This window comes from Polyodon spathula, chromosome 12 (assembly GCF_017654505.1).
Source record: "Polyodon spathula isolate WHYD16114869_AA chromosome 12, ASM1765450v1, whole genome shotgun sequence".
Classification (NCBI taxonomy): Eukaryota; Metazoa; Chordata; class Actinopteri; order Acipenseriformes; family Polyodontidae; genus Polyodon; species Polyodon spathula.
This window is the reverse complement of record NC_054545.1, coordinates 16,853,483-16,877,819: the sequence shown is the minus strand read 5'-3', so window position 1 is coordinate 16,877,819 and position 24,337 is coordinate 16,853,483. Positions and strand designations below refer to the sequence as shown.

Genomic DNA, 24,337 nt, shown 5'->3' with positions numbered 1-24,337 from the left:
CATTGTATTACTGTAATCAATTCAGTCCTCTGTCAACCACATCCAACTTGGTTGTTTCTAGTTTGGTCTCCCTAACTAACAAGGTTCCTGCCATCTATTGGAGAATACAGCAAGTACTGTCATGGTGATTTGATGAACTGTATGAGTATCACACTGGTATTAAGCCAGCACGAGTAGCAATTGTTATTATGCTTTTTAATTCTCTGTACTCAGGTCCTGCCTCTGAACAACCAACCTTGATCAGCCAAGCTGCGGGATTTTATATATGTCACCCTCTCCAAATTACTAATAAATTAATCAATCTGGAGACAAGAGTTTAGCATGGACGGGAAAGTTTAACCCCATCCACGCTGCAAAACAATTAACAATAAAATAACGTGTTTTTACACACAAACAATACATTTTAAATAATAATACAACAAATAATATAATACACAAGGGGCGGGTGTACCCCGCCACATGGCTCATTAAGGACACAAGGAAAAAAGTTTATCTGGAGTTCACAAGATAAACTGTTTGAAATGTTTAGGTCACAAGATAATTCACCTCATGATCATAAATCGCGGTTTATCAAAATCCTCAGATGGTTCCCCTGATCTTAATGAGCTACTGTATACTAGCACCGATATTTGAGATGTGTCTCAAAAAAATTAACCCTTTTTAATGAAAACACAGAGGTGTACGTTGCCATGAATTATAAAGAGCAGGAACCTTCACATTTAATTTCCCTAATTTTCTTTTTTGTTTTTTTTAATGCCTCTTTGCTTTTGATGACGTTTGTAATAATTCTGAGTGGGTCCTAATTGCAATTAGTTTTATTTTATTTTCATAAGTCACTGTTCAGGAGCACAAATACCATTTCTGATATTTACAGTAATTGGCAATAAACTCGAAACTACGTAACATAATTAATTGAATCAGCCGCATCTAGTAATACAAAATTGCACTTTATTTTGCTAGTCACCCAGCACACAATGCTTTATCAATGTGTTCAAAATTAAGGTGTGTCAGCATGATCAGCATTGAAAGATTTTCACTGCATAATAAACTACACTTTTTGTGACATTTAAAATATATTTAAAAACAGATACGGACAAAATACTGGCAAGTGTTGCTGTAAACGACAGAATTTACATAAAAAATAACATAACTAGAATAAAGTCATATTTTACAATACAATTCTATTTACAGTGTGTCGTAACCTTACTGTACAGCATCACTTATTAAAATGTATGATAGTATGTGGCAGTGTGGGTGATTCACAAATGGACACGGGAGTCAGACCGTTTTATTTGATAACGCCACACAGATGCACATGATTTAGTTAAACACAAGAGGGCACCCTTGTTTTTGGGGAGTCCTATGCCGACAACGGTAAATACGGGGAAGTATAAGTCCGTTTAAGCACCCACTGGTGCTGCAAAAGAATCCAACAATAGAAAGTGAAAACAAAAGAGAAAATAAATACTGTGAACAAAACTACAAACAAAAATGTTGCTTCTATGCAGTGTCTCGTAGCGTGTGGCTCGAGTGACACGGAGCCTCAGCTAACCAGTGTGGCTCCACGCTCTCCTCCAGCCTCACTTTCAAGTGAGTTGCCCAGATACCCTGAACTGAACTCAGCTATGTTCCTTCCCAATGGGGGTAGGTCTCCCAACTACAGCGGTTGCCTTGTTCTGCCGCCTGTAGTTTCTCTGCCTTGGTACTCTGTCTCCTTTGGGTTATTAGTCCAGTTCCGTGGCCAGAGCTTCCACTGAACTGTATCCTGAAAGGGTCAGTGAAGAAATATGAGAGCGTCATTTTTAGTATCGACCACCCCTCCCCAACACCCGCTGCTCAACCAATCAAAGAGGTTTGCGCGACACAACCTCGCTCAACCTCTGTGTCATCGCCAGGACCGTCAAGACTTGCAGTGCTATCATGCTTTATTACACTTGGCCATGCTTTTACTGTGGGGAACCTTTTGAAGGGAGACTACTAATTTCTGAACGCTATTTTAATTAATGCAATACTCGCGTGGTATTATATTTCCACAGCAAAACAGATGTATTTTTATTTTTGAATAAAAAGTTCTGTTTCAATGCTAGGTTTTTTGTGAACTCCCGAAGAAGTCAACTTCGCGTTGCAGTATCACCATTTCGCAGGAGGTCAAAGGGGACTAAGTTCTGCTAAGTCCCTTTGAAATAGTTAAACGGGTTGACTGTATTAATAACATACATGGTAGATGTTTGGAAATCCAGCAATGGTCCTGTTCAGAGCTGGAAGAATAACTTTTTTCTAATTTTTTAACTGGTGATTCCAGTTTAAGAGATTGAAAGGAGGAATATAAATTGGACGATATAATAAATTAATTACATTCAACAGAAAATTAGGAGTGACATTTTGAACAGCATTACTCCAGTTAAAATCGGAGTCACACTACAAGCGATATATTTCATAGGAGGGATGGAAAAAGACTCCCATTCATACCTGCCTAATTATGAGCCAAAAATATGTTTTTTCTGCAATCCTGTTATTGCATAGTATTGATCTACAGCAGTACTACATTATTAAAATATATGCAAAAAAACATGATGCCAAAAAACTAATAATCAACTAAATTACTATATACATACAACTCAACTGTATTGCTTATCTCCACGAATTTGAGCACTGTTGTAGACAGTTCTCCGTTTATTTTAATAGCCTCATATTTCCGCCCTGGGTATTCAAAAGCAAAAATCAAAACACAAAAACGAGATCGTTTGACAGGAGCATAACTGTAAAATATAAGGATATAATGAGGAAACAGTATTATTTTAAGTACAATGCTGAAGTAAATGTATTTTTAAACTCACGTTAACGTCTCGTTTCAAAAATTGCCGACACCTCCTCGTACCCGCGCTGTTTGTAAAGCGAAGCGTTCGTTAGCGATCAAAGTTTCCACATCCCATTCCCAGTAACTACATCCCTGTTCTGTGAATAGACGGTTTATAGAGATCCCTGATTGTTCAAGTGCCGATCAGAAGAAAATTATTGATTGATTAGTTTGGCTCCCCGTCTTAATTTTACCAATGATTAGCCACGATGCTGTGGTAACATAACAACCTGATAGTAGCACCAGGACTGGATCAAACGGCTATGCGACGGGAGTCTTGTTTCAGTTCCTGGAGAGAATACGAAGGGCATTCATTCATTATTTATTTATTTGTTTATTTATGTATTTATTCAGCCTACAATCTAGTCATCCACTCGCAAGGGGCACTGCTAAACCAAATCACTGCTCGCTTCCCGAAAAATACAGTATTTATATTTATTTACTCATACTAGAAACCCATTTGAAAACAATACGCAATACCGCACTTGGGCCGCGGTGTGGCACCGGCGAGCAAAAGCTAACCCCCAACTATGCAGATCAGCCTCTTGGCCACCAAAATAGCCCGAGAGTACGGATCGCGCAGGGCGCGATGGGATAGGCAGCCTCTCCGTGGAGGACCGAGAGAGCCGTCCTCCGGGTTCTCGGAGACAAGATGGCTGCGGTTTGCGTTTTCAGGCTAGTCTGTTACAACAGAGCTCGGCTCTTGTTGTACCGAGAGGGGTAACGTTCCTTCTAGACCCGGGATTTTATTATTTTTATTTCGTTATTATAAGGATTTAAGGGAGACAAAACATGGGGTGTCAGACTTTACAGATCCTGAGACAGGGCGTGTGGGCTTCAGTTACGGGTGGCTGGTATTATGACCCTCATCAAAACACATTTGTCAATGCCTTGCACCTGTACATCTGGGTGTTCCTCCTTTGTTTTCCGTTTACGCTGTACATGGTGAGTTGTTTTTTTCTGTTTCGGTTTTAATGTGCATGAATTGTAAAATCTAAGTAAGTTTCCTAAATGCGTCTACTTTTGTATTGTTCTTGATGCTGCGTACGTAACTGGGCTAGTACAGTGTCTAATAGTACAGACAGTACCTTCTCTTTGTACAGAGCCCTTGCAATCATCTCGGTGGGTATTCATTATTGTTATGTACTTATAACGTTAGCTGGCATTTCGTCTTTACTCACAGAGTAACGCTAAATTGAGTTGTACTGCTCGTTTTCTGGTCTGCAGCTGGCAGTGGAATGGGGTGTATGAATGACTATGGGTAGAAGACCGTTATATTAATTGCTCGTGGGAAGAGGGGGGTGTATTGTAACTTCACTTATATTACACAAATAGTCGGGTTTGTTGTCACAGCTTTTCAATAACGAAGGGAAGTTTTTATTGTTGTTATTGATATGCATTACTTTGTGAGGGTTGTCTGTTGTAGCAAGACTGTTTAAGTACGATACTGTGACGTTTTGGTCAGTTTTTGACCACTACTGCAAAATGTAATATTTTGTATAGCTGTGGCTGTTGGTGGTTTAGGTTAGCGAATATTATAATTCGCGGAATACAATATAATTGCAATACATATCCAGAACCACACATGCACACGTCTGCCGTGCCCCATAATCATAATAATATTCCATTTGAAACTAAACAGCATTCCAGCAGTCTGTTCACACTATTTTATCAACAACAAGACCTGCTTGGTTTTCCAGTTTGTTTACATTCCCTAGGTAGCTTCACACAAACTGTTTTTCTTCTGATAACATTAATTATTGGCCCCTGTCAGACATTCCTGTTAATTAAAACAGTTTTTGGGAGTTTTAAATGACATGTCTTTTAAAATGTATATGTTGAAAAGAAATGCAGTTCAAATGTTAATTTGTTCAGCTTTAACAAATTAAAAGCTGTTGTACAGTATCCAATGTACAGAAACCTTATTGTGATACTTGAGAATAAAGCTGCTGTAATGTCGGTTTAAGAACACGACAGCTAGAAAACGTCTTACTGCTGAAGTCATTTGGTTTAATACCAATATATAAATAACATAAAACATTTCCCACTGGTATTAAAATTAAAAATGAAAAATTGATTTTGAGGGCTTTTGTTATATCTCCAATGCCAGCATTCGGTCAGTAGGTTATTTGACGCATTGGATCAGTTTGTGCAGCCCTTGTAGTTTATAGCATTCATAAACTGTTTTTTCAATACAGAATGTCTCTCAAGACTTTATAGAACGTGATTGAAGAATAATGCGCTACTCCTGCTTTGCAGCTGAACCAAGGACTTGTATTAAGATAAATGTTGTCAATAATCAAGCGTTAATTTCCATATGGTGCCTGTACTTATAGCCCAATGATGCATGTGGTGAAACCCGCAGAGCTCTAAGTAATGCACTGTGATATTCCACAGAAACACACGTTTGAATATTTAAAATGTAATGTTGAACTACAGGTAGGCTGAACACATGTTGACTTTAATTGAGAGAACATTAATAATTAATAGACTCAAGTACTAAATATATATGTAATATGCAATATGTAATGCATTTATAAAATCAGTTTTTGTCCTGGTATTTTCTTTTACTGAACGTTTTGGGGCCTGCAGTTCTCTATCATGTGTGTGACTAGTTGATTTAATTAATCGCTTACATGATTGTGGTGATCGATTACACCTCATACTTTGAATATATTTTAAAATGTACTAGGCATGATACCTTAAGAATGGCTCACCTGTTGTCCACTTCCATTTGTGATTTGGGTCTCAAATGTGTAGTTTTGAAAGAAACACGTGTTATATCAAATATTAGATTTTTTTAATTTTAAAACATGCTACCTGGTACTACACTAGGTTAAATGAATCTCGGTTTCCAAATATTCCTTACATACTCTTGCACTTCCTTGGTCACCTGGAGAATGAAAGTGACCCCTTCAATGCTTTTCCTGTCATTGCCCAACCAGCTACTCCCCCTATTTAGTTGCATGTTTTGACCATGAAGACGCTGCTGAGGTGAAACAGTAATAGACATCCTGAGACAAGAAAACAACAACTTTCTTTTACCTACACTAGTGTTGTACCAGATAACGTTTTAAAATTGAATATTTTCTTTGTTTTTATTTCAAAATTGTACATTTCAGATAGCAGATAGAAGTGCGTGACAGGTAACATGTATTGAATTAATGTGTTAACTACAACCATTTAAAGATGACTTACCTTTAAAACAAACCAGTACTGTACAGTATGTATTTCTTGTACCAAATGCATCTTGAATCGTGAATACATTGAATCTATAGTTGTTATGAATACAGACGATTTCGCATAACAATTGCAACATAAGTACAGAGGTAATTCAGATTCCTGTCAGCGATTCTGTGTTTGACAGGTGTTTTATGTTTTTAATTGCACTGTGCATTATTGTAGTAATTGTACTGATGCTTGTCAGCCACCATGATAAGGCCGTAAATAGCTTTTACCCTGGGGTAGTTTCTGCTTTACTGTCCCAGATGGTTTTGTGTAATTGGTGTTTTAGATGCAAAGGCAAATGGAGCTAAAAAATTAACTTCCCTCATTTTGCGTAATTTTAAATAGAGTACAAGAAATCAACCAGTCACTCATCTTGTCCTGTGTAAAGGTGTCACACTGTGCATAGGACATACTGTACTGAACTGCACAAAGTTGGAACAACACTTTTGTGTTTAATACTGATTCTTTATTCTGTGATTTTTATTTTTATTTATTTAATACATTGTAGGGTGTCCTTGTATTATAATGTAAAATATGTTGCACAGATTGAGAGGCCAGAACCAAACTGCAAGGGAGCAAGAAAGAAACAAGAGAATCCCAGTACATGGCACATTTATTTATAACACACACTGTGATTCCTGTTTTAAATCTCTAACTGCCAGGCTTTTACCTTATGTGGTTGCCCTTTCCTTTGCCAGTCCCACTTGTTTGTCGGTTTCTCTTTCTACATACAGCCTGGTTGCAAAGCCTCCAGGGCACGAGGCAGCAACACTTGCAGTATTGGTCACAGAGAGAGCGCACTGGAAGCTAGTATTTCCTCATGCTGTGCAACCCTAATTTGCAAAAATGTTGCATTACTGTACAGGAACTAACTTCTTAGTCACGTCCAGGACAGACACCATGCTGAATTCGGAACGGCAAATAACCCTTGTACTGTATGCCTTTATTATGCCAACAAGAACTATGCTGCTGCAACTTTAAGAGCTTATCACAGGGAATCAATAATTACTCTGAGCCCTTGCAGTGATGATGCTCCGATCAGCTGTTTGCAACATGTTAAGAATGGATAAAATTGAAGCAAATGGAAATAGGGTTGGACATCAACTAAGTTTTTAACTAATGATAAAATAAATGATCATGATTAGCTCAAGTCTTGTTTTAACTGTGACTTTCTTCCTAGTGTTAATGCACATCATCATTTTGATTTGTACATCCCCTACAAAATCCTCTCCACTGTCTTTCTTTCTCTCTCTCTCTCTCTCTCTCTCTCTCTCTCTCTCTCTCTTAAGAGGAGGAGTTCAAGTCAATATTATAGTTAACCTATTCTCTGGTTTTGCTTTAAACTGAATATTTATCCAAGAAGACTATTTCTGGCACCAAATGAGAATTCAGTCCATCACATGACCTAGTTTGTGTGCAAAATTGGCCGAAAGTATGTTGAATGCCAATTAACAGGGACAGTGATATGGGTCTACATGAGGCCTACTTCTTTTACAGTAAGCAACAGAGCACTCGGTGTCTTTCCTTGCAGTATACAATTCTACAACCAATAAAACACAAAACAGCGTGCCTGTTGTTTGGAAACCATAAAATCTGTAAATAAGTTGTGATTGCACATGTACAATTGAATAGAGTAGACTAGATGAACATTCACACTGATTGTTATTTCTCAAATAAAGGTGAGAGTCATTTTTATGTGGTATGGTGTTCATTATAAAAGTGCAATGCATAGATAGGAATATACTCCAGTGGTCAAAATGATGGTGTTAACAGCTTTGAAACTTGGGTCGGGGATATTTGTTGCGCCTTTTATCCCACTCAGACACCTTACCAAATACATATTGGTGTCCCTGAATAGCTAATCACCACCTCTTAAAATAAAGATTTTAAAGATCAAGCCATCTCACAAGTACAGTTTACCATAAATGCAGCTAATGGGGATGGTGCATGTTTGCTTATTTGCCATTGGTGTCCTAATAAACTCATTGCTTCCTTGCACCTTCCAGCCTGTTTATTCATTGTCAGGGGAAATTATCTTTTGTACAGTAAATGCATTGCTTCAGCAGCTTTAATATTGCATAATGTTGACAGCCTTGTCCTTGTCATGGCCTCACCGCGGCGATGCTTGGTCCTCACATTCTGTGTCTGTTTTCTCACAGGCCCTGCCCTCCTCCATGTTGATCGTTGGGATCTATTGCGGCGTGATCGCCGCTGTCTTCCTGGTACTCAAGTTGGTGAATTACCGTCTGCACCGGGCACTGGACGAGGGAGAGGTGGTGGAGCGCAGTGCCAGCCAGCTGACCAACCGCGGGGCCAAGCTGGAAGGGGGCAATGACAGCAACGCTACCCGCCATGAGGACAGCAACGGCCCTGGGTACGGCACTTACACTCTTAAGCTGAGGAAGCCACTTTGTGGCTTGGACCTTGGTTTCAAGAGACTAGTATTTAGGCCACTGCATGGCCCACCAGGGAAGACTTGGGGTTTGATACAGCAAAGTTGCCTCAGACTAGGTTTCCTATTGCAATATCTTGGAGTAAAATAATTCAAGTATGCTCACCAAGACATACTTTTTATTGCTAATACTTAGAGCCCCGTGTTTTTCGCAAATACAAGATAGCACGAAATATAAAAAGAAAAATCATTATAAAGCAAACATAGATTGATGTTTTTAAATTGGGAAGTTTATACAAAAAATATAGTTTGGAGCGAGTCGTTTGGGAATTCAGACTGTGATGGAAGAGAAGAGAATTTTGTTTCTAAAATGCCTAAACCGTGTATAACAATTAAACAACGCTGCAAATAATTTGAGCATGAGAGTATGTATGCTGCAGCTGATGGTGACAAAGTAATGATGTACAGATGTGCAGTCGGCTGGGATGGGAGTCGAAAGATACTGTCGTTAAGCATTAGCTGTGTATTACTGTTTTGGGGGAAAATATGGCTTGTTTGCTTTTATTTAGTATTAGTATGCTAATTATTTGTTATTTCAAGAGGTGCACACTTTCCACTGGAGCAAATGCTGTTTGGGTTTTGAATGGATTTGAATGAATGAATGTGAATGTGCTTTGCTTAGTGTTTAAATACTGAGAAACCCCAAGTTTGTATACTGGAGCCCTGCGTCAGTGCAATGAGATTGAAATACAATTCCTATCGTTTTGTTTTTTTTTATGGGTATTTTTCGCTGTATGTACAATTATTATGACAGCCCCACATTAAGGCAGTGTAAATATGTCTTTTCCATATTTTATGTTGTTGTGGGCAGTAGTTAGTGGGGGACTGTATGTTAGTTACTGCCACTAGTAAGAAATTGATAATGTTTAATGAAAAATCTGTATTGTTAAAACATGATGTATACTGATATACATCTATTTGAGTTTTATTAAGGTGTATCTGTAATAAAACGAAATAGTGAAATTTGTGAAAAATAAAAATGAAAATTTGTAAAAAAATTAAAAATTTCATGGGTCTACTAATACTGCTAAAAATACAAACACAGTATAATTAAGTTTATTTTATGATAATATACAACAAATCCTATACATACCAATAATTGTCAGTCTCGTAGGCAAACACCACACACTAAAGTATCATTTAACCATTCTAGTCCATTGATTGGCGTTTAGGTACCAAATGCTGTTTTCATGCTGCATTGAGCACTATTGGCCATCGATTTTGCACTATTTTGAGAGATGCGCATTTGTCAGTGGTTTATTGCTTACACTATTATTAGTGTACATATAAATGTTAACGTTCGGTATTATAAATCTGTCTATTTATGTTTGATATTGCAAATGTATTATATTTTAGTTTGTTTTGGATATTATCGAAATCCGTGCATGATATCGGTATACAGTTTTCATATTGTTGCCCACCACTAGTTTCTAATGCTTTAAATCGTTGGACATTCATTGGAAAGTCAAGAGAAACATGGTCCAGAAACATATTAAGTTGAAGCAAATGGTGTGGTCCAAATATGAATAGAAACTCTTGGGTAACATCAGCTACTGCTGCAGCAGTGTGATCAGGGGTTCTAGGAATGTTCATGGGTGCTCCAGGACCGAAAACATTTTCCTGGGTGTCCTCTTTAGTTTGCTGAATGAATAATAGGTTTAAAAAATACGTAGATGGAATTAAGCATAAACTGATCTGTTAACCACAAAACAATATGGAGTTTTTATGATGGACATTTTGAATAAAACAGTTCATTCAAATATGTATGAACTATGTAAGTGTTTTTTTTTTTTCAGTTAACTAAAGAAAATTGGACAAAAACAAAAAGAAAAAAATATTTATGAAATAGTAATAGAAACTGGAAAATGGTTTAAAAACTAGAACGAAAGTGAACTGAAAAAATAAACATGAAAAACGAATATTCTGAGTTGTGTTTAATATCGTTTTACGAACATGCTGTATAAATAGCACAGCCAAGCTGCACTGTGGCTAACTTGTGTGTTACTGTTATCAATATAAATCTTGATCGAACACGTGACTAAACTCTCAGCTCTGGGTCGTTCCCCCATAGTGATAATGAGTCATGGTGTGATTTCACACTCAAGTACCCAGCTTATATCTGAAATCAGCATGCGGCAGACAAAGATAATGCTCGATCTGGGAGCAAAGTACCTGGCGAGTATATAGGCTATAGATTTTTGTAGTGTCTAATTATATGTTGCAATATGTATTCATTGATTAGCCGCCTTAACTTTAGTGTTTGCAATTAGACATTTGTTGTAAGGCAAGTTGGGTTTATGTTTTCTTATATCATTGAGTATTTTAATGCTGTGTAATATCAGCTGGCAGCGTGAACCTACAAAAGTCTCTTCATGAAAAGATACTGAAACTGAAAAATACTTATAAAAGGTACTTCTAAAGCTAACATTTCTTTTTGAATTTATTTAACTGAAACTAAATAATAATTTATAACGAAACTAACTAGAAACAAAATAATAATCTTACCAAGTAAATATAAACTGAAACTGAATTGAAATGATGAAACACTGCTATGTAATATCCAAGTATCTTTGAGTGGAGAAAAGCTATTATATTCGGGTAACTAGACTCAGTTTCATGAGCCAAACATATAAGCAAAGATTGGCATCGCATAATGTGTTCCTTATAAAAAATATTGGCTTGTGAGTGAATTGGAAACTTGGTATGTGATACAGCAATACAGGGTTAACATTATTATAATAATTTTGGGCGATGCGATCATCTAGAGCTGTCTTAATGGACGTGTTGGTCAGTGCTTCCATTCAGAGTTAAGGGGTGGGACCCAGAGATCCTTCTGCTTTCCCAGGATTGTTGCTGAATAGTTCTACACAACACTCACACAGCTTAATTCTAGTGGATGACATGTCACCACATACATTTGCGTACATTTCAGACTAGAGGACTTGCATTCACTTGTTGTTTCGACAGTCAGTGTAGTGCAGATTTGATGAAATTATACATTTGCAGTTTGTATTCCACTTGCTGTGGCTATAGGTCACACTGCATGTTTGGCACTTGTAATATGTCTGTCCTTGGCGTTAATAACAGGGCTTGCTCCCTGTGTGTTTTCCAGCGATCCTGGAGGGGGGATTGAAATGACTGATTTCATCAGGGAAGTCACTCCTCCAGTGGAATGCAGCTCAAGGAATTCCTTTGCAGGCATGGACTCCATTAACCAGGTAGGAAGTGGGAGTCATCTCCTTAATGCATTTTGAAATCGAGGTCCTGACAGCCTGGTATTGTAGCATTGAATAAAACTGATAGAGCAGTACTTGCAGTAGGTTAGGATAGGTAGACCACATGCAATGGAGAGAAGGGTTCATTGTTAGGTGTTGTGCATATGCAAAAGAATGAAAGGTGGGGATAATGCCTATTTTACCTGTTTTATCTCCATGTCAGGAATGACCTATTCAAAGAAAAAGATTATCATTTGAAGGCTTTTTAAAAAAATGCCAAAGATTCATATTTTGGAGCCAATACATTTCTCAGGCAGGTGGTGAGCTCAGTAAATCAGGATACTAGAGATACACTTCAGAATGCATTTGGATATAAAGCTTAGACAGTTCACAAAATACCGTAATAAACCACTCACTTTTCAGAGTAATGTTTATTTTTTACCTGACACTGGTTCTTTATTGAAACATCATGAAACTTGGAGTGTGTGTGTCTATCTATCTATCTATCTATCTATCTATCTATCTATCTATCTATCTATCTATCTATCTATCTAGCTAGCTAGCTAGATATGATATAATATAATTTGTGAAACCTTCTAAATCAAGCTGTCATTGTTTTGTTTCTAATCAGATTGCATCATTGCAAGGCGGCGTCACCACCACAGCCAAAGGTAAGAAAGTTACACAACAAACAAAAACAAAATCCTATCTTTTATGAAGATATTGCATTGATGTATGCAGTATTTGTCAGTAACTGTCCCCAAGCACCATATTTTGATATGTGCATACCACTATTCTTTAATACTGCAGGTGAAAATTAAAGTAATACAAGTCAACAGTGAACTTATTGAACAAATATGATGCTTCAAATGCTATTCACTCAAGTATTTTATATTAGTTTATTCTATGCACCACATCCTTTTATTTATCTTAACAACTTTATTAAAGTGATCATTATTTAAAGAAGAACTTGACTAGCATCTTGATTGATATTGTTTTTTTTTTCTCGCTTGCTCTTTTTAGTTCAGTTCATTTTCCCTGGTTACTTTCATTTCCAATTTAGTTACCTCGTCACTGTTGGAAGTTGTCTTGTGCATTTGTATTGGATCTGCTTTTTAGTGCGTTAGTTATCCAGGAACACAAGTGTTTTTTGCAGACTATGAAAGAGGCGTGTGCATGGTGATTGTTTAGCTTCGCTCCAGTTTGCTCCAGCATAGTACTACACAACTCTGGATCTGTGACTGCTTTAGAGCAGACTGTCTTTGCACCTGATTCAAGATCTGACACTGCAGAAAGAGCTGCCGTGCAGTGTGTGTCCCACGGAAAGAAAATAAATAAGTAATGAGTTTTGCATTAACTAGACTTGTCGTCTTTGCTGCAGGAGGGGCAGAAATGGGAAAGACCTCAGATGACATTAGCTTAAGCCTGGCTCAGAGCTGCAGCCTCTGCAAGGACGGGAGCCAGGAGCAAGGTGAGGCCTCTACTGCACTGTTGCATCACTGCAGTCACTGCTCAGCCTTTCCTGATTTGCCTGAAAGTACAGATATATAGTATTAGTCAGTAAATTTACATGGCACAAGTATTCAGAATATTAAGTATTTGGAATACTAGAATATTCCAAATGCTCTGTATACATGCAGGCGTAATTCTCTTATTCCTTTCATATTCCGCGTTTCCATGGTAAACGGAATATTCCTTTTATGCCATTAACAAATGCATATCTTTCTTCCCACTGCAAACCACAAGTGCAGATTATAGTAGAGTAGCTTGTTGTTTATTGTAAAGCGTTGGTGGTGTGGACGTATATTTCTGTGTTTTTGTTTTTTCAGATATTGAATCTGATATTCTGAGATTGTAGATGCTAGTGGGTCTTAATTCAGTGCAACATGTTTACGTTCACATGCACGCTTATGTATGTCTTAACCCTTTGCGGTCCATTTATTCAACGCTTGTCAGGTGTGTCAGGTCCAGTTTATTTTTACACGTGCTGTTTTAAAAAAATTTTTCAGAGTAAAATAGGTTTAAAAGGCACTGAATCGCAAAAGGACACTCAATACTGTGTCTCCAGCCAAGCCCCACACCTTGTTCGTTGTATTTTTCACATACCTCTTTATAGACGTGCATACTGATAAGTCCTCTCCTGATCACTGGTTTTATCACCAAACTCCTCAATAATGTGATCCAAGTCATTATTTTATTACTATAACATCTCAAAAAGCTCTGCAAATGTCCATGATATTTTTTGAGCGCTGGATACAGAAGCAGCTGTCTCCTTTGTTTATGGCCGTGTTATCTATATGGTGCATGGGGCTATCAGGTACCCCCCCCCCCCCCCCCTTTTTTTTTTGGCTTCATTCGGCTCCTATTGGTCTCACTCGGCCATTGAAAGGTTTTCTCGGCTTTTTCCTGTGCTTTGTCTTTTTGATGATGTCTGACAGGATAGGGATAATTATAATGTCGGACCGCAAAGGGTTAATATAACAAGGAGACAGATTGAAGATGAGTTGCCCCTGTTTAGCCAAGCACATCGTCAACAGAGCCTACAGTAAACAAATGTACAGTAGAATAATAATCATAATAATAATATAATAGTATCATATGTATTTTGTTAGTAATATATATATATATATATATATATATATATATATATATATATATATATATATATATATATATATATATATATATATATATATATATATATATATATATATATATACATAATAGGTAGATAGCTAGATATCTATCTCGTGTTTTATTGCTTTGAGTATTTGTTATTGCGCGTGTCTGTTGTGGGTTATGCTTCATAACTGGAATGTGCTGTTTACATGGCTTTATAGTCCACTGGTATTCCGCATACTAGTGGAATATGCCACTGCCAATATTCCTCATATGCAGAGGTGGAATATTTCTGTTCATATTCCTATTATGCTATTTACATGGCAGAATATATATATTCAGAATAGTCAGTATTCTGAATATTACTGGCCATGTAAATGCACTCAGTGTCAATTAAAGCATTGTGTACTGAAAAGAGTAGAGAGAGCAAACTTACATAAGACTAATTAAGACACAGATCTAGACTAATGTAAAATGTACAAAAATACAAGAATAATCAAGTGACAAATCAACAAACAAGTTAGTTGATGCAAGCATCTCATGAGCAATATGTTTTCTCAAGTTGTTTGAGGTTCACAGTACATTACATATACAGTACAATGTACACCAAAGCCTGTACAAATTTCAGAGCCATTCAGATTTGACGTTCAGCTGTACGCAAGTTTGAATGTAGTGTACTTTACAGACTGCTTGTGAGGCCATCAAAGCTCCTAAATTAACTGAAACTGCAGTAAAACTGTTTGTCAAATTTAGCTAAATTGTTAATGTCTGAAATTATTGTGAATTTGGGATTTCTGATAAATGTATTTATTTAAAAGGTACGGGTTCATAACAGGTGAGAACCAGTGACCAGACAGGTGCCATTAGAGTGTCCCTTCACAGCTCTGCAAGTAAGAGAGGGATCAATCAGTGATACTATAATTCAGTTGATGTTTGTCAATCAGTTCAGGGTCTCTCTCAAGCAGAGATTGAACATTGTTGGCTAGATGGAGACCAATTTGTCTTGTGGGTTCTAGGTTGAGATCAACACACTAATTTTACTGATCACCAGTACTGGTCTAAATCTAGGTCTGCAGTGGTGAAAGACATCTAACAACTTGTAATCTCTTCCCCTAGATCTGACATCGGACCCAAAGATGTACTGTCTGGTCTCCAATGACTCCTTCGCCTCGATGCAGCCGTCCACCTCTCTGGGACCCCCTGAGCTGGCCCGAGACCCGGTGGAGCTGCCCTGCATCCCCTCCTCACACCACATGGACCAGTCTCTGTCTGCACCCTGTGACACCCAGACAGTCTCCCTCATCCCACTGCACTCCCAATCCTACCGCAAGGACCCTCGCCCCCGAGGAGTCCCTCGCACATCCAGCTCTGCCGGATCTGCCTTCCCCGACCCCTCGCAACCAGACTTTGGCATTTACCCCCAGCCCAGGAGGGGCGGGCTGGACCCTGTGTGTGAACTGGAGGCCTCCAACCCCTCTAACTCGAGAGAAGCTGAGGCAGGGTTGAATCAGCTGGAGCCCACAGCCTCTGCCTCTACCTCGAGGGGGTTGGAAATGGGAGACTGCTGCAGGCACTATCAACTGGAGGCCAGGACGCTTGCTGTCTCCATTTCCCGCGAGTTTGGCGAGGGGAGTTCGGGACTCTATGTGGCCGGGCACGGCTTCCAGAAAGTTCTGAAAGGGAATTGCAGCGCGGATAGCCTGCGGAGTCTTAGTACGAGAAGCAGCGGCTCAACGGAGAGCTACTGTAGTGGCACCGACCGCGACACCAACAGCACTGTCAGCAGCTTCCGCAGCGAGCAGACCAGCTCCACACATGTGGAGAGCCTGCTCTCGCTGTCAGGGGACGAGAAGGGCAAGGAGCAGCCAGGGGACTCCAGCTTCTCGGCCACCACCGAGAGCAGGACACGTGGGGAAGGGGGCTCGCCCAGCTGCCAGAGTCGCAGCAGCAGCTCCCAAGGGCTCAGCGCCCTGGCAGGGGAGGCTAACAAGAACCCGCACGCCAACGAGCTGACAGCCAAGAAGCAGCCAGCTCTCAGTCCTGCGGAACCGGGTGACCCCGGCACAGAGGAACCACGCGCCAGGACCAGGAAAGAGAAAGCCAGCACGAAGGAAAGAGAAAAAGACGACGTGCGGCCTAAATCTGCCAACTTGATCCACCGGGTGTCTTCCTCGAGTCACAAGGCTGGTGGCGGCAATGGTCGGAAGCGCACAGGAAAGAAGCGGGCGAGCAGCTTTGACGCCAGCCGGCATCGAGATTACATCTCGCTACGGGGCATGGCCAAGCCGCGCAGTGCTGTGTTTGCCACGGAGGAGGACTCCAGCGACCAGAGTGACTTGAGTCGCACCTCCAGCCTGCATTCGGCCCACCGCTTCAGCACAGACAGCTCCTCCAGCACCACCTCCCACTCCTGCCAGTCCCCAGAGGGACGATACCGTGCCCTGAAGGCCAAGTATGGGGGCAGTGCACGGGAGAGGGGCCGGGACTCTGATGCAGGGCGGAGGGGAGCGTCCTCGTCCTCCAAGGGCCAGTCCTGCTCGGAGGGGGGCGCAGGAGGGCGCAGGCGTTCTTCTCACCGCACCCCCAGCGCGGGCAGCGCAAAGACTCACACCCGTGTGCTGAGCCTGGACAGTGGCACCGCCGCCTGCCTTAACGACCCCAACCTGCTGGGGGCTCCGGCCAGCACCCGCCCCCTCACCACCTCCAAATCGGACCTGGAGGCCAAAGAGGGGGAGGTCCTGGACGAGCTATCCCTGCTGGGCCGGGCCTCGCAGCTCGAGTCAGTGACACGGTCCCGAAACAGCCTGCCTAGCCATGTGGCATTCCCAGAGAGCGAGGAGACAGAGGTCGCTGGTGGAGGTGGGTTAGTTTTTCTGTTTTCACATGTGCGAATGAGTGTGTACTCTGCATTGGTACCGTAACTTTTAAACCGCTCTGCTCGAGCGATGTGAATTTTCTGAAACCAATAATAGAATTGCTGGCTAAGAGTTAGAATTTGGGGTTTTGTTAAGTTTAAACAAAACGATAGATATTACCAATAATGGCCATAGGTTAATTACATACAACCATGCCACAAGTGTTCTTAGCATGCTCTGCCATGGGTGATTACTTGCTTGGCTGCTTTTTTTTTTTTTTTTTTTTTTGCTCGATTTGATAAAGAACATTGTTTTGACGTCCACAAAATATACTTCAAAAAGGTGTGTGTTTGATCATCTTTGATTACTTTTGGGGTCTAAAGTATTTAGTTATTTTTTGCAGCTTCCAGTCCTTAAAGACAAGAGATACAAATTTAAGACATTGTGATCACAAAGTCCTTTAGAGTGCTTATCTAGAATATCAGATTCTCTCTTGCTTCCCATTTTTATGTAGTTCAGGGGATTTTTCAGAATTATTAGCAGGCTTTATTAAAGCTAATTTCACTATTTTGATTTAATTAGTGACTTAAATGACTGGTAATTGCACTGTACTATTTATTAACAATAACATTTGTTGCATCTACAGCAGTGTACAAATTTATTAGAACACTCCATTGCTTCTATTTTGATTTGTTGTGGTATGAAATCAAACCACTGGAACTGAAAATCTTGGAAAATTGTCATTTTTTATTGATGACTTTGATATGCCACACATGCAATTCAATTATTATACAGTAGTAAGAGAAACATAACACAGCCACAAATGGTAAAATGCATAAGACTTTTTTTAGAAATTGTTTAAGATGCCTAATTAAAGCACATAGTGGTGTAGCATTTTCACACGAGTGTCTAGTGTTTCTATATCACTTATTTATTTACTGACTGAAAACTGGAATTCTCTCACCAAGGTGTTCATGCAGGTAGGTGTATAAATGAAAAATCTTGAGGCGTTCAAAACAATTTGCATACTACTGTAATTCTGAGTTTCTTGGAACTTGCACCATCTTTCGCAGGGGAAGCACTTCAAAGCAAGGGATGTCTGTCATTAAGATTTGTAATTCTTTCCTTTACTTTCTGCTGTTGCTGACGTACACTGTATTGAAGTTGTAAAGGATTGTTTACCAAGTACTCAAAATCCCCTTTCTTACCTCTTGTGTTGAAGACTTTTTGGGAATTGGCTTCTGTGTTATACTTTAATTTAGTATTAATATTTCTATGTGATTTTAAATAAATAAATAGTTATAGGTTTTTCTATTGGTAGTTATGTTCAAACTCTGATTAAAAGTTGTTTCTAGTCCTGCATCCTATTTAAGTGTTGAAACTCTCGTCAGTTGTCAGACCATGTTAAGAATATTTAAATCTTAATTTTCATTGTTAATAAGTTATTTTCTTTGTAGATATCTGTACATGCATGTTACTTTGGGCAGATACTATTTGGTCACACTTTGGTCACTGACCCATTTCTGGAGATGGTTTAAATGTAATCTTTGTTCTGGAACATCAGCCCTTCTATAGACTCCCTAAGGCATTTCAATGAAGTGTAACGGTTGAAAAGGAAACCAAATTTTATTATTATTGTTCCACCCTTACCGTTTATCCGCCATGATCAAGCTCATCAGCAACGTTAGTTTATTATTGAAAAGAGAAGATTAGTTCAGCTATTGTAGGTCCTAGCAAAGTTTTCGTACACTGTGTTGTATGTGCTCAGTACGCTACCTTTGCTGGTAGTGTCACAAACTGTTCAGTGTGTTTACTTAATATGTATATAAATCCTGTTCGCCTGCGGGGCCTATCACCTTCACCCTCCGTCTCGCTGTCCTGCCTGTCACACACCCACACGACAGACTACTACTCTGTCACAAGCATTAATACCCTGCATCTTTCTAAACAAGGGATTTAGGGGAGGTCCCTAATAAAAGCTGAATCTCAAAACAATAATTGTGTGACTATAATAATTGTTACAGCTGTGTATAATGGTGTTTAAAGCAGGATTAATTCATGTTCCTTATCCGCCCTTACTCTGGTCCCAGTGCTGTCAGATATGTGACGGATTACTGTATTGTATGGGTAAGGCAAGCAATCCTGGGTCTTTCCAATATGTCTACTCTTTCTGGGATGTAAATAATGCAGCTTGGATTCCCATTTCTGTCCGTTAGGGTCCTTAATGGGTGGAAGTTTCACTTTCCTGTTTGTGTTTGGAAAAAAAAAAGGATACAAATTTCAGTCCATATTCTATACTTTTTAGTGTTATGTCATTGAAAACAAGAATGGTTTAGTTGCCATGAACTGGAACCTGTGATTCTCCCCTTGGCGTGTGCGTGGTATTTTTGTGGTCCCTTCAAGAAACAAATAAAAAAAGAAAATTCAAAGTGAAGTTGTAGAATTTAAGATCATTTTTTACATTTTGATTTTATCATTCCCTGATTTTCGGATATCTATATTCAGATTTAGTAAACCTTAAAAATGAATTTGCACTGAGAAAGCCATCACATGTTTAAAGGGCAAAAGTGGGATACAGACTATAATGTCATCCAGTATTAAGTTTAGTTTGAAAAAGTTTTTCTGTTTTCTCGAAGTTTCAGTTTTGCACAAAAGGGATGTGGTATGTATTATTGTGTGTGTTCATTGTTTTCCGTTTAAAAGCCTTTCCTAAAAGACACTGATCCGTAATTGTAAAGGTGTGAGTCTCAGCTCTGCTTTGCAGGTTTGGGTTGTATAATTAATGGGTTGGGTTGCGGGACTCTGCAGTCACAGCCCCTATGCTTGCTGACACTCTCTCTTGCTGTAGCTGCCCAGTCGAGAGAGGAGGCAGTAACGTTTCGCCGTGAGCGCAGCACGTTCAGGCGGCAGGCTGTCCGGCGCCGGCACAACGCCGGGAGTAACCCCACCCCCCCGGCATCCCTCATCGGATCTCCACTCAGGTACGCCTCGGACCCTGCCTGGCAGCGCTGCATGCAGCCAAGCCCCCTTCCGCCAATCTCACCCATCGATCCCACTTTTCACACCACGCAACCCAAGTCCATTGCAGTGGAATGGCTTGAGGCTCCCACAGTTCCTGCATGATTCCATTTGCATGTGTCTGTGCTTCAAACTGTCTTCTTTTTTGGGAGCAGTTTTCTTTTTTTTTTGTTAAGCATTGTTTTCTCTTAAGTGTAATTTTATTTTGCTATACTAAAGCCATATTTTGTTGAAATGGTCCAAAGCTTTCTCGTATAGTAAAGTATAGTTCTAAACTACGCACTTTGCTTTATATTGCCATTCAGTTCTGATCCAATAGTACAAATCTCTTTTTTTAAAAGCGGGGTTTACATTGTTCAAGAACAGTTTTGTATTGTTGTTCATATACCTTAGTTCAAAATTTTTTTCATTTAAACAAAAAATTGTTCCACTGTAGTCAGACCATTTTTCTGCATCAAGTGTAGCAAACTGTTACTTGTTTTTTCCTTCTCCATTTCCTTTCATTTTCCCTGCTATGTCTTATCAGCTCATATACTTTTCAGACAGGCAAGCTTGCTCAGGATCTTTGTAACAGGCTTGAACTTTTAATGTCCTGTGATCACTTAATGCTTAATGCTGTAGATAGCTGCCTAAATATTTTTGGGTGCACTAATCAGTGTCCCAAAAAGCTGGCCAAGGGTAAACAGACAAATGTTTATACATTCTTCTATCCAGTATTGGGATGAGTAAATGCAGAAAGACTGGGTGCGGGTTTTATTTCACCTTTTTTTTTTTTTTACAAACCTTAAAAGGAGGGGTGTGCTTTTTCTGTGAACATCATACATGTGATGTAGCTCATGGTGATCAACTTGATCATTCTGAAGGCTCTGATTTAATGCAAGCTGCAGCATCTGTGGACCACAGCTACAGCTGATCAGTGAGTTAATTGGGGGATTTACCATAGCACTACTGTCTTTAGCAAGCTGTCTAGTTTTTTTCTGCAACTGCTGACCCTGGGTTTCTTTTTTGTATGTTTGTTGCTGCTGCTTGTCTCTTGTTCTTTACTAAGGAAACTTGATAGTATTGGTGCATGATTTGGAGGTTGGGTGGTGGGTCTAACAAGGTGTCTAAAGTAACTTGGCTTTGTTGCCGTGGAAAACAAAAACACACACACACACTGAAGCCTGGGAGTCAGGGGCACTGGCCAAAAGAGCAAGGATTAAAGCCGTGGGTCTTGGTCCACTACAATTCCTTGGTCCTTTTTTGACTACTTTAAGGAGAGATAACCTAGGCTTTCAAATACATTTACTTACTACTTACTTCAGCAACTTGATCACTTTCATTATGATGAATATCTATTGGTTGCTTTGTTTTTACTTTTATTTTGTGGTATACAGCTTCTTGTGCTGTAGGTCACATAGACTGGTTATCGGTGGACCATTAGTGGGTGAATTTAAAGTATAAGTGTAATAAACAAGCACAATAGCGATAACAGAACAAGTAAGAACATTGATTTTAAAACCAGTCAATACCAATCAAACATCCTTTTTCTGAATCTGCTAAATGCTGTGGATCACATCATTAGAGCTTGCACTTTATTAAAGAGTGTTTGGAAGTGTTCTCTGTCATATGGTTTGAGAGGGACTTGAGATATTAACTCCAAACATGACAATAGTAATAAGTAACGTGTGACTTTAAAGATTTCTGAATTGGTCCGTATATAAAGTAACTTGTTGGCATCTGATTCAAAAAACACATTTTTTATGTTTTTTACTTTTGTTCAATTTTTTTTTTTTTCCTTTGGCCAACTAAAGCATAAGAAAATATCAAAAAAGACTTTAAGAATTACTTCCATCGGCTGACTTGCTTGTTGGTGATTTTCTTTGACGCCTTTCCTGTACGAGTATTTTTTTCTATCTTTTACTATCAAGTTTCTGAAGGGTCTTCTGTGTCCTGTGATTTTACTAAATTTCCTTTGTTTAATAGTGTTCAAGATTCTTTGAGTGTTTGTTTATTTTTTGTCTCTGCTTTTTCTCCTTTCTTCTCCCTTTCCTCGAAGTACTCTTTCTCGCTCCATCTCCCTCTATCTGTCCTAACTCTTTCCCCTTTCACCATCTTTGTATTACCCTTCCATTCTTCCTTCTCATCCACATCCTCCCACATCCCCCATCTCTAACACACCTCCCGATCCCACCTTATCACTCTAACCCTTTCCTTCTCGCCCTCCTACCTTTATCCCCCACTTTAATCCACTCCCCCTTTTACTAACCCCTCCCCTTTTTACTAACACATCCCCCTCTAACCCCACAGCCTTCAGGAAGCTGCGCAGGGTCCCCAGCTCTCCACCTCCCAGCTCAAACTGCAGTCCCGCCCCCCCTCCCAGTCAGCCGTGCTCAGCGCGAGCTCCTCCCTGCTGGCCAGGAACGGAAGTGTCCACCTGGAGGTCTTTCCAGACAACGTGTCTGCCATGGGCGGAGCCAGTTTGCACGATGAGTTTGGTACGCAGCAGCAACATCAGCGGTGGCAACACATAGACTGACAATTTTTTTTTATGTAACCTTTTTTCCCCCCAGTGTAGGAAGTGCTAGTCTGTGCTTTTATTGTGCTGTGGTTTTTTTTGTGGGTCTTCACTTAATTGAAGATATACAATTATTTTAAAATACAAAACTGCTACATCCTGGTACCTTTGTTGTCACATAGTTCTACATAGCTGTAATCAGACTATTTCAAAGAAACTTTGTAAATGTATTAGATGCTCTATACATTTCTTTTAGTATTTCTAATTCTGATTGCAACTAGTTTGAAGTACATGAAGTGATTAGTTACCAGGAAGCAACTTTGACTCCTCTATAGACGTGTCTATGTCCATGTTAAAATTGCTGTATAAAATAAAACAAAAAGGTCTTTCACAAAATTACAAACACATTTTACATATAAAATGTCTTAATTTTTTTTTTTTTTTATGAGCACTCAATTCAGTTTGCTACACTTATCAAGTCTCAAAATACCTGGAACTGAAGCTTGTATTAAATACATTTTCAATTATATCTTAGTTTATTTTATTCCAATTGTGTAGGTGCAATTTTTTTTTTTAGGCCAAGTGTTGTAATTACAGCGTCACCCCAGGACTGAATGGCAGGCAGGCAGGCAGGCAGGCAGGTAGGCAGGGGGAGTTCACGTCAGGGTTGAGGTGCTCTGTGTCTCTCTGGCTTGCAGAGCTGTGGGGAAGCTCTCAGTTCACAAGCAACAACAAAAAAATAAAAATGAATATAATATAGGGGAATTTAAAAACAGCTTTTTTCTGTTAAAGCACAGTTATTTTCACTAGTTTGTGTATAAATAAACTCCCCAGAACTGGGTCAAGCACATGTTGTGATACAAATAGATTTCATTCATTTCTCAAGGTGGCAGGAAGCAATATTTTTTGTTTTAGTGGTGTGTTTGCCATTTAAGCAAAGTAGTTGTCATTTACAGTAAGAAAACATTATGAATTGATTTGGTTGCATTTAAAGGTAACATTAAGGGATTCCTCATCCGTTCACGAAAGAGATTGGAGTCTACTAGGCTTGCCTACCCACAAGAAGATGTGCGCAAAACAAAATTAATGCTATATGCAGGACTCTGGATAGGACCCTGAAGGATCCAATACATGTGTATGACAAATGTGCTATTCATGTTGCAGTGTTTTTAAAAGTGCCAGACCTCCACAAGACTAAGTACTGTACTTCAACATATTTCAACATTGATTTATCTATTTCATTTTGGAATACATGTTTTTTAAAGATCATGCAACCTTTTAAAATTTATTTTGATTCAGTTTTAACTAGTTGTTTGAAAATCTATATTGTACTTGCAACCTTTTGTAATTGCCATTTACCCATTAACCCGGACTTGACAGTGCATTTGTGTTTTTCTCACTGCTGGTAATTACAGCATGCGTTTTGGTTTATCCATGGGATAAAGGGTGGATAATGCTAATATATTGATATGTTAGCTGATCACAATTTGGCCCTGTGTAGCTGAATGCATCTGCAGTTTGTCCAATTTAAGAGTGGTTGTGTGTCTGAGACAAGGAGACATTTATAAAGCTGTGATGTACTGTTACAGAATTCGT

At 39.3% G+C, this 24,337-nt stretch overlaps 1 protein-coding gene across 4 annotated transcripts in view; it reads left to right on the top strand.

Annotated features, from left to right (window-relative positions):
* The first annotated feature begins 3,449 nt into the window (after positions 1-3,449).
* LOC121324019 (pecanex-like protein 1) overlaps positions 3,450-24,337 on the top strand; it is a 57,765-nt gene continuing 36,877 nt past the window's right edge. For 2 of the 4 annotated variants that reach the window (XM_041265403.1, XM_041265402.1), the window contains exons 1-6: positions 3,451-3,802; positions 8,245-8,459; positions 11,650-11,755; positions 12,384-12,423; positions 13,134-13,223; positions 15,488-17,230. In XM_041265403.1, coding sequence (XP_041121337.1) covers positions 3,650-3,802; positions 8,245-8,459; positions 11,650-11,755; positions 12,384-12,423; positions 13,134-13,223; positions 15,488-17,230 — 2,347 coding nt within the window. In that variant the 5' untranslated portion in view covers positions 3,451-3,649. Of the gene's footprint in view, positions 3,803-8,244; positions 8,460-11,649; positions 11,756-12,383; positions 12,424-13,133; positions 13,224-15,487; positions 17,231-20,074; positions 20,208-22,533; positions 22,722-24,337 lie in introns of all 4 variants that reach the window. The other 2 variants (XM_041265401.1, XM_041265400.1) reach the window with 2 other exon arrangements.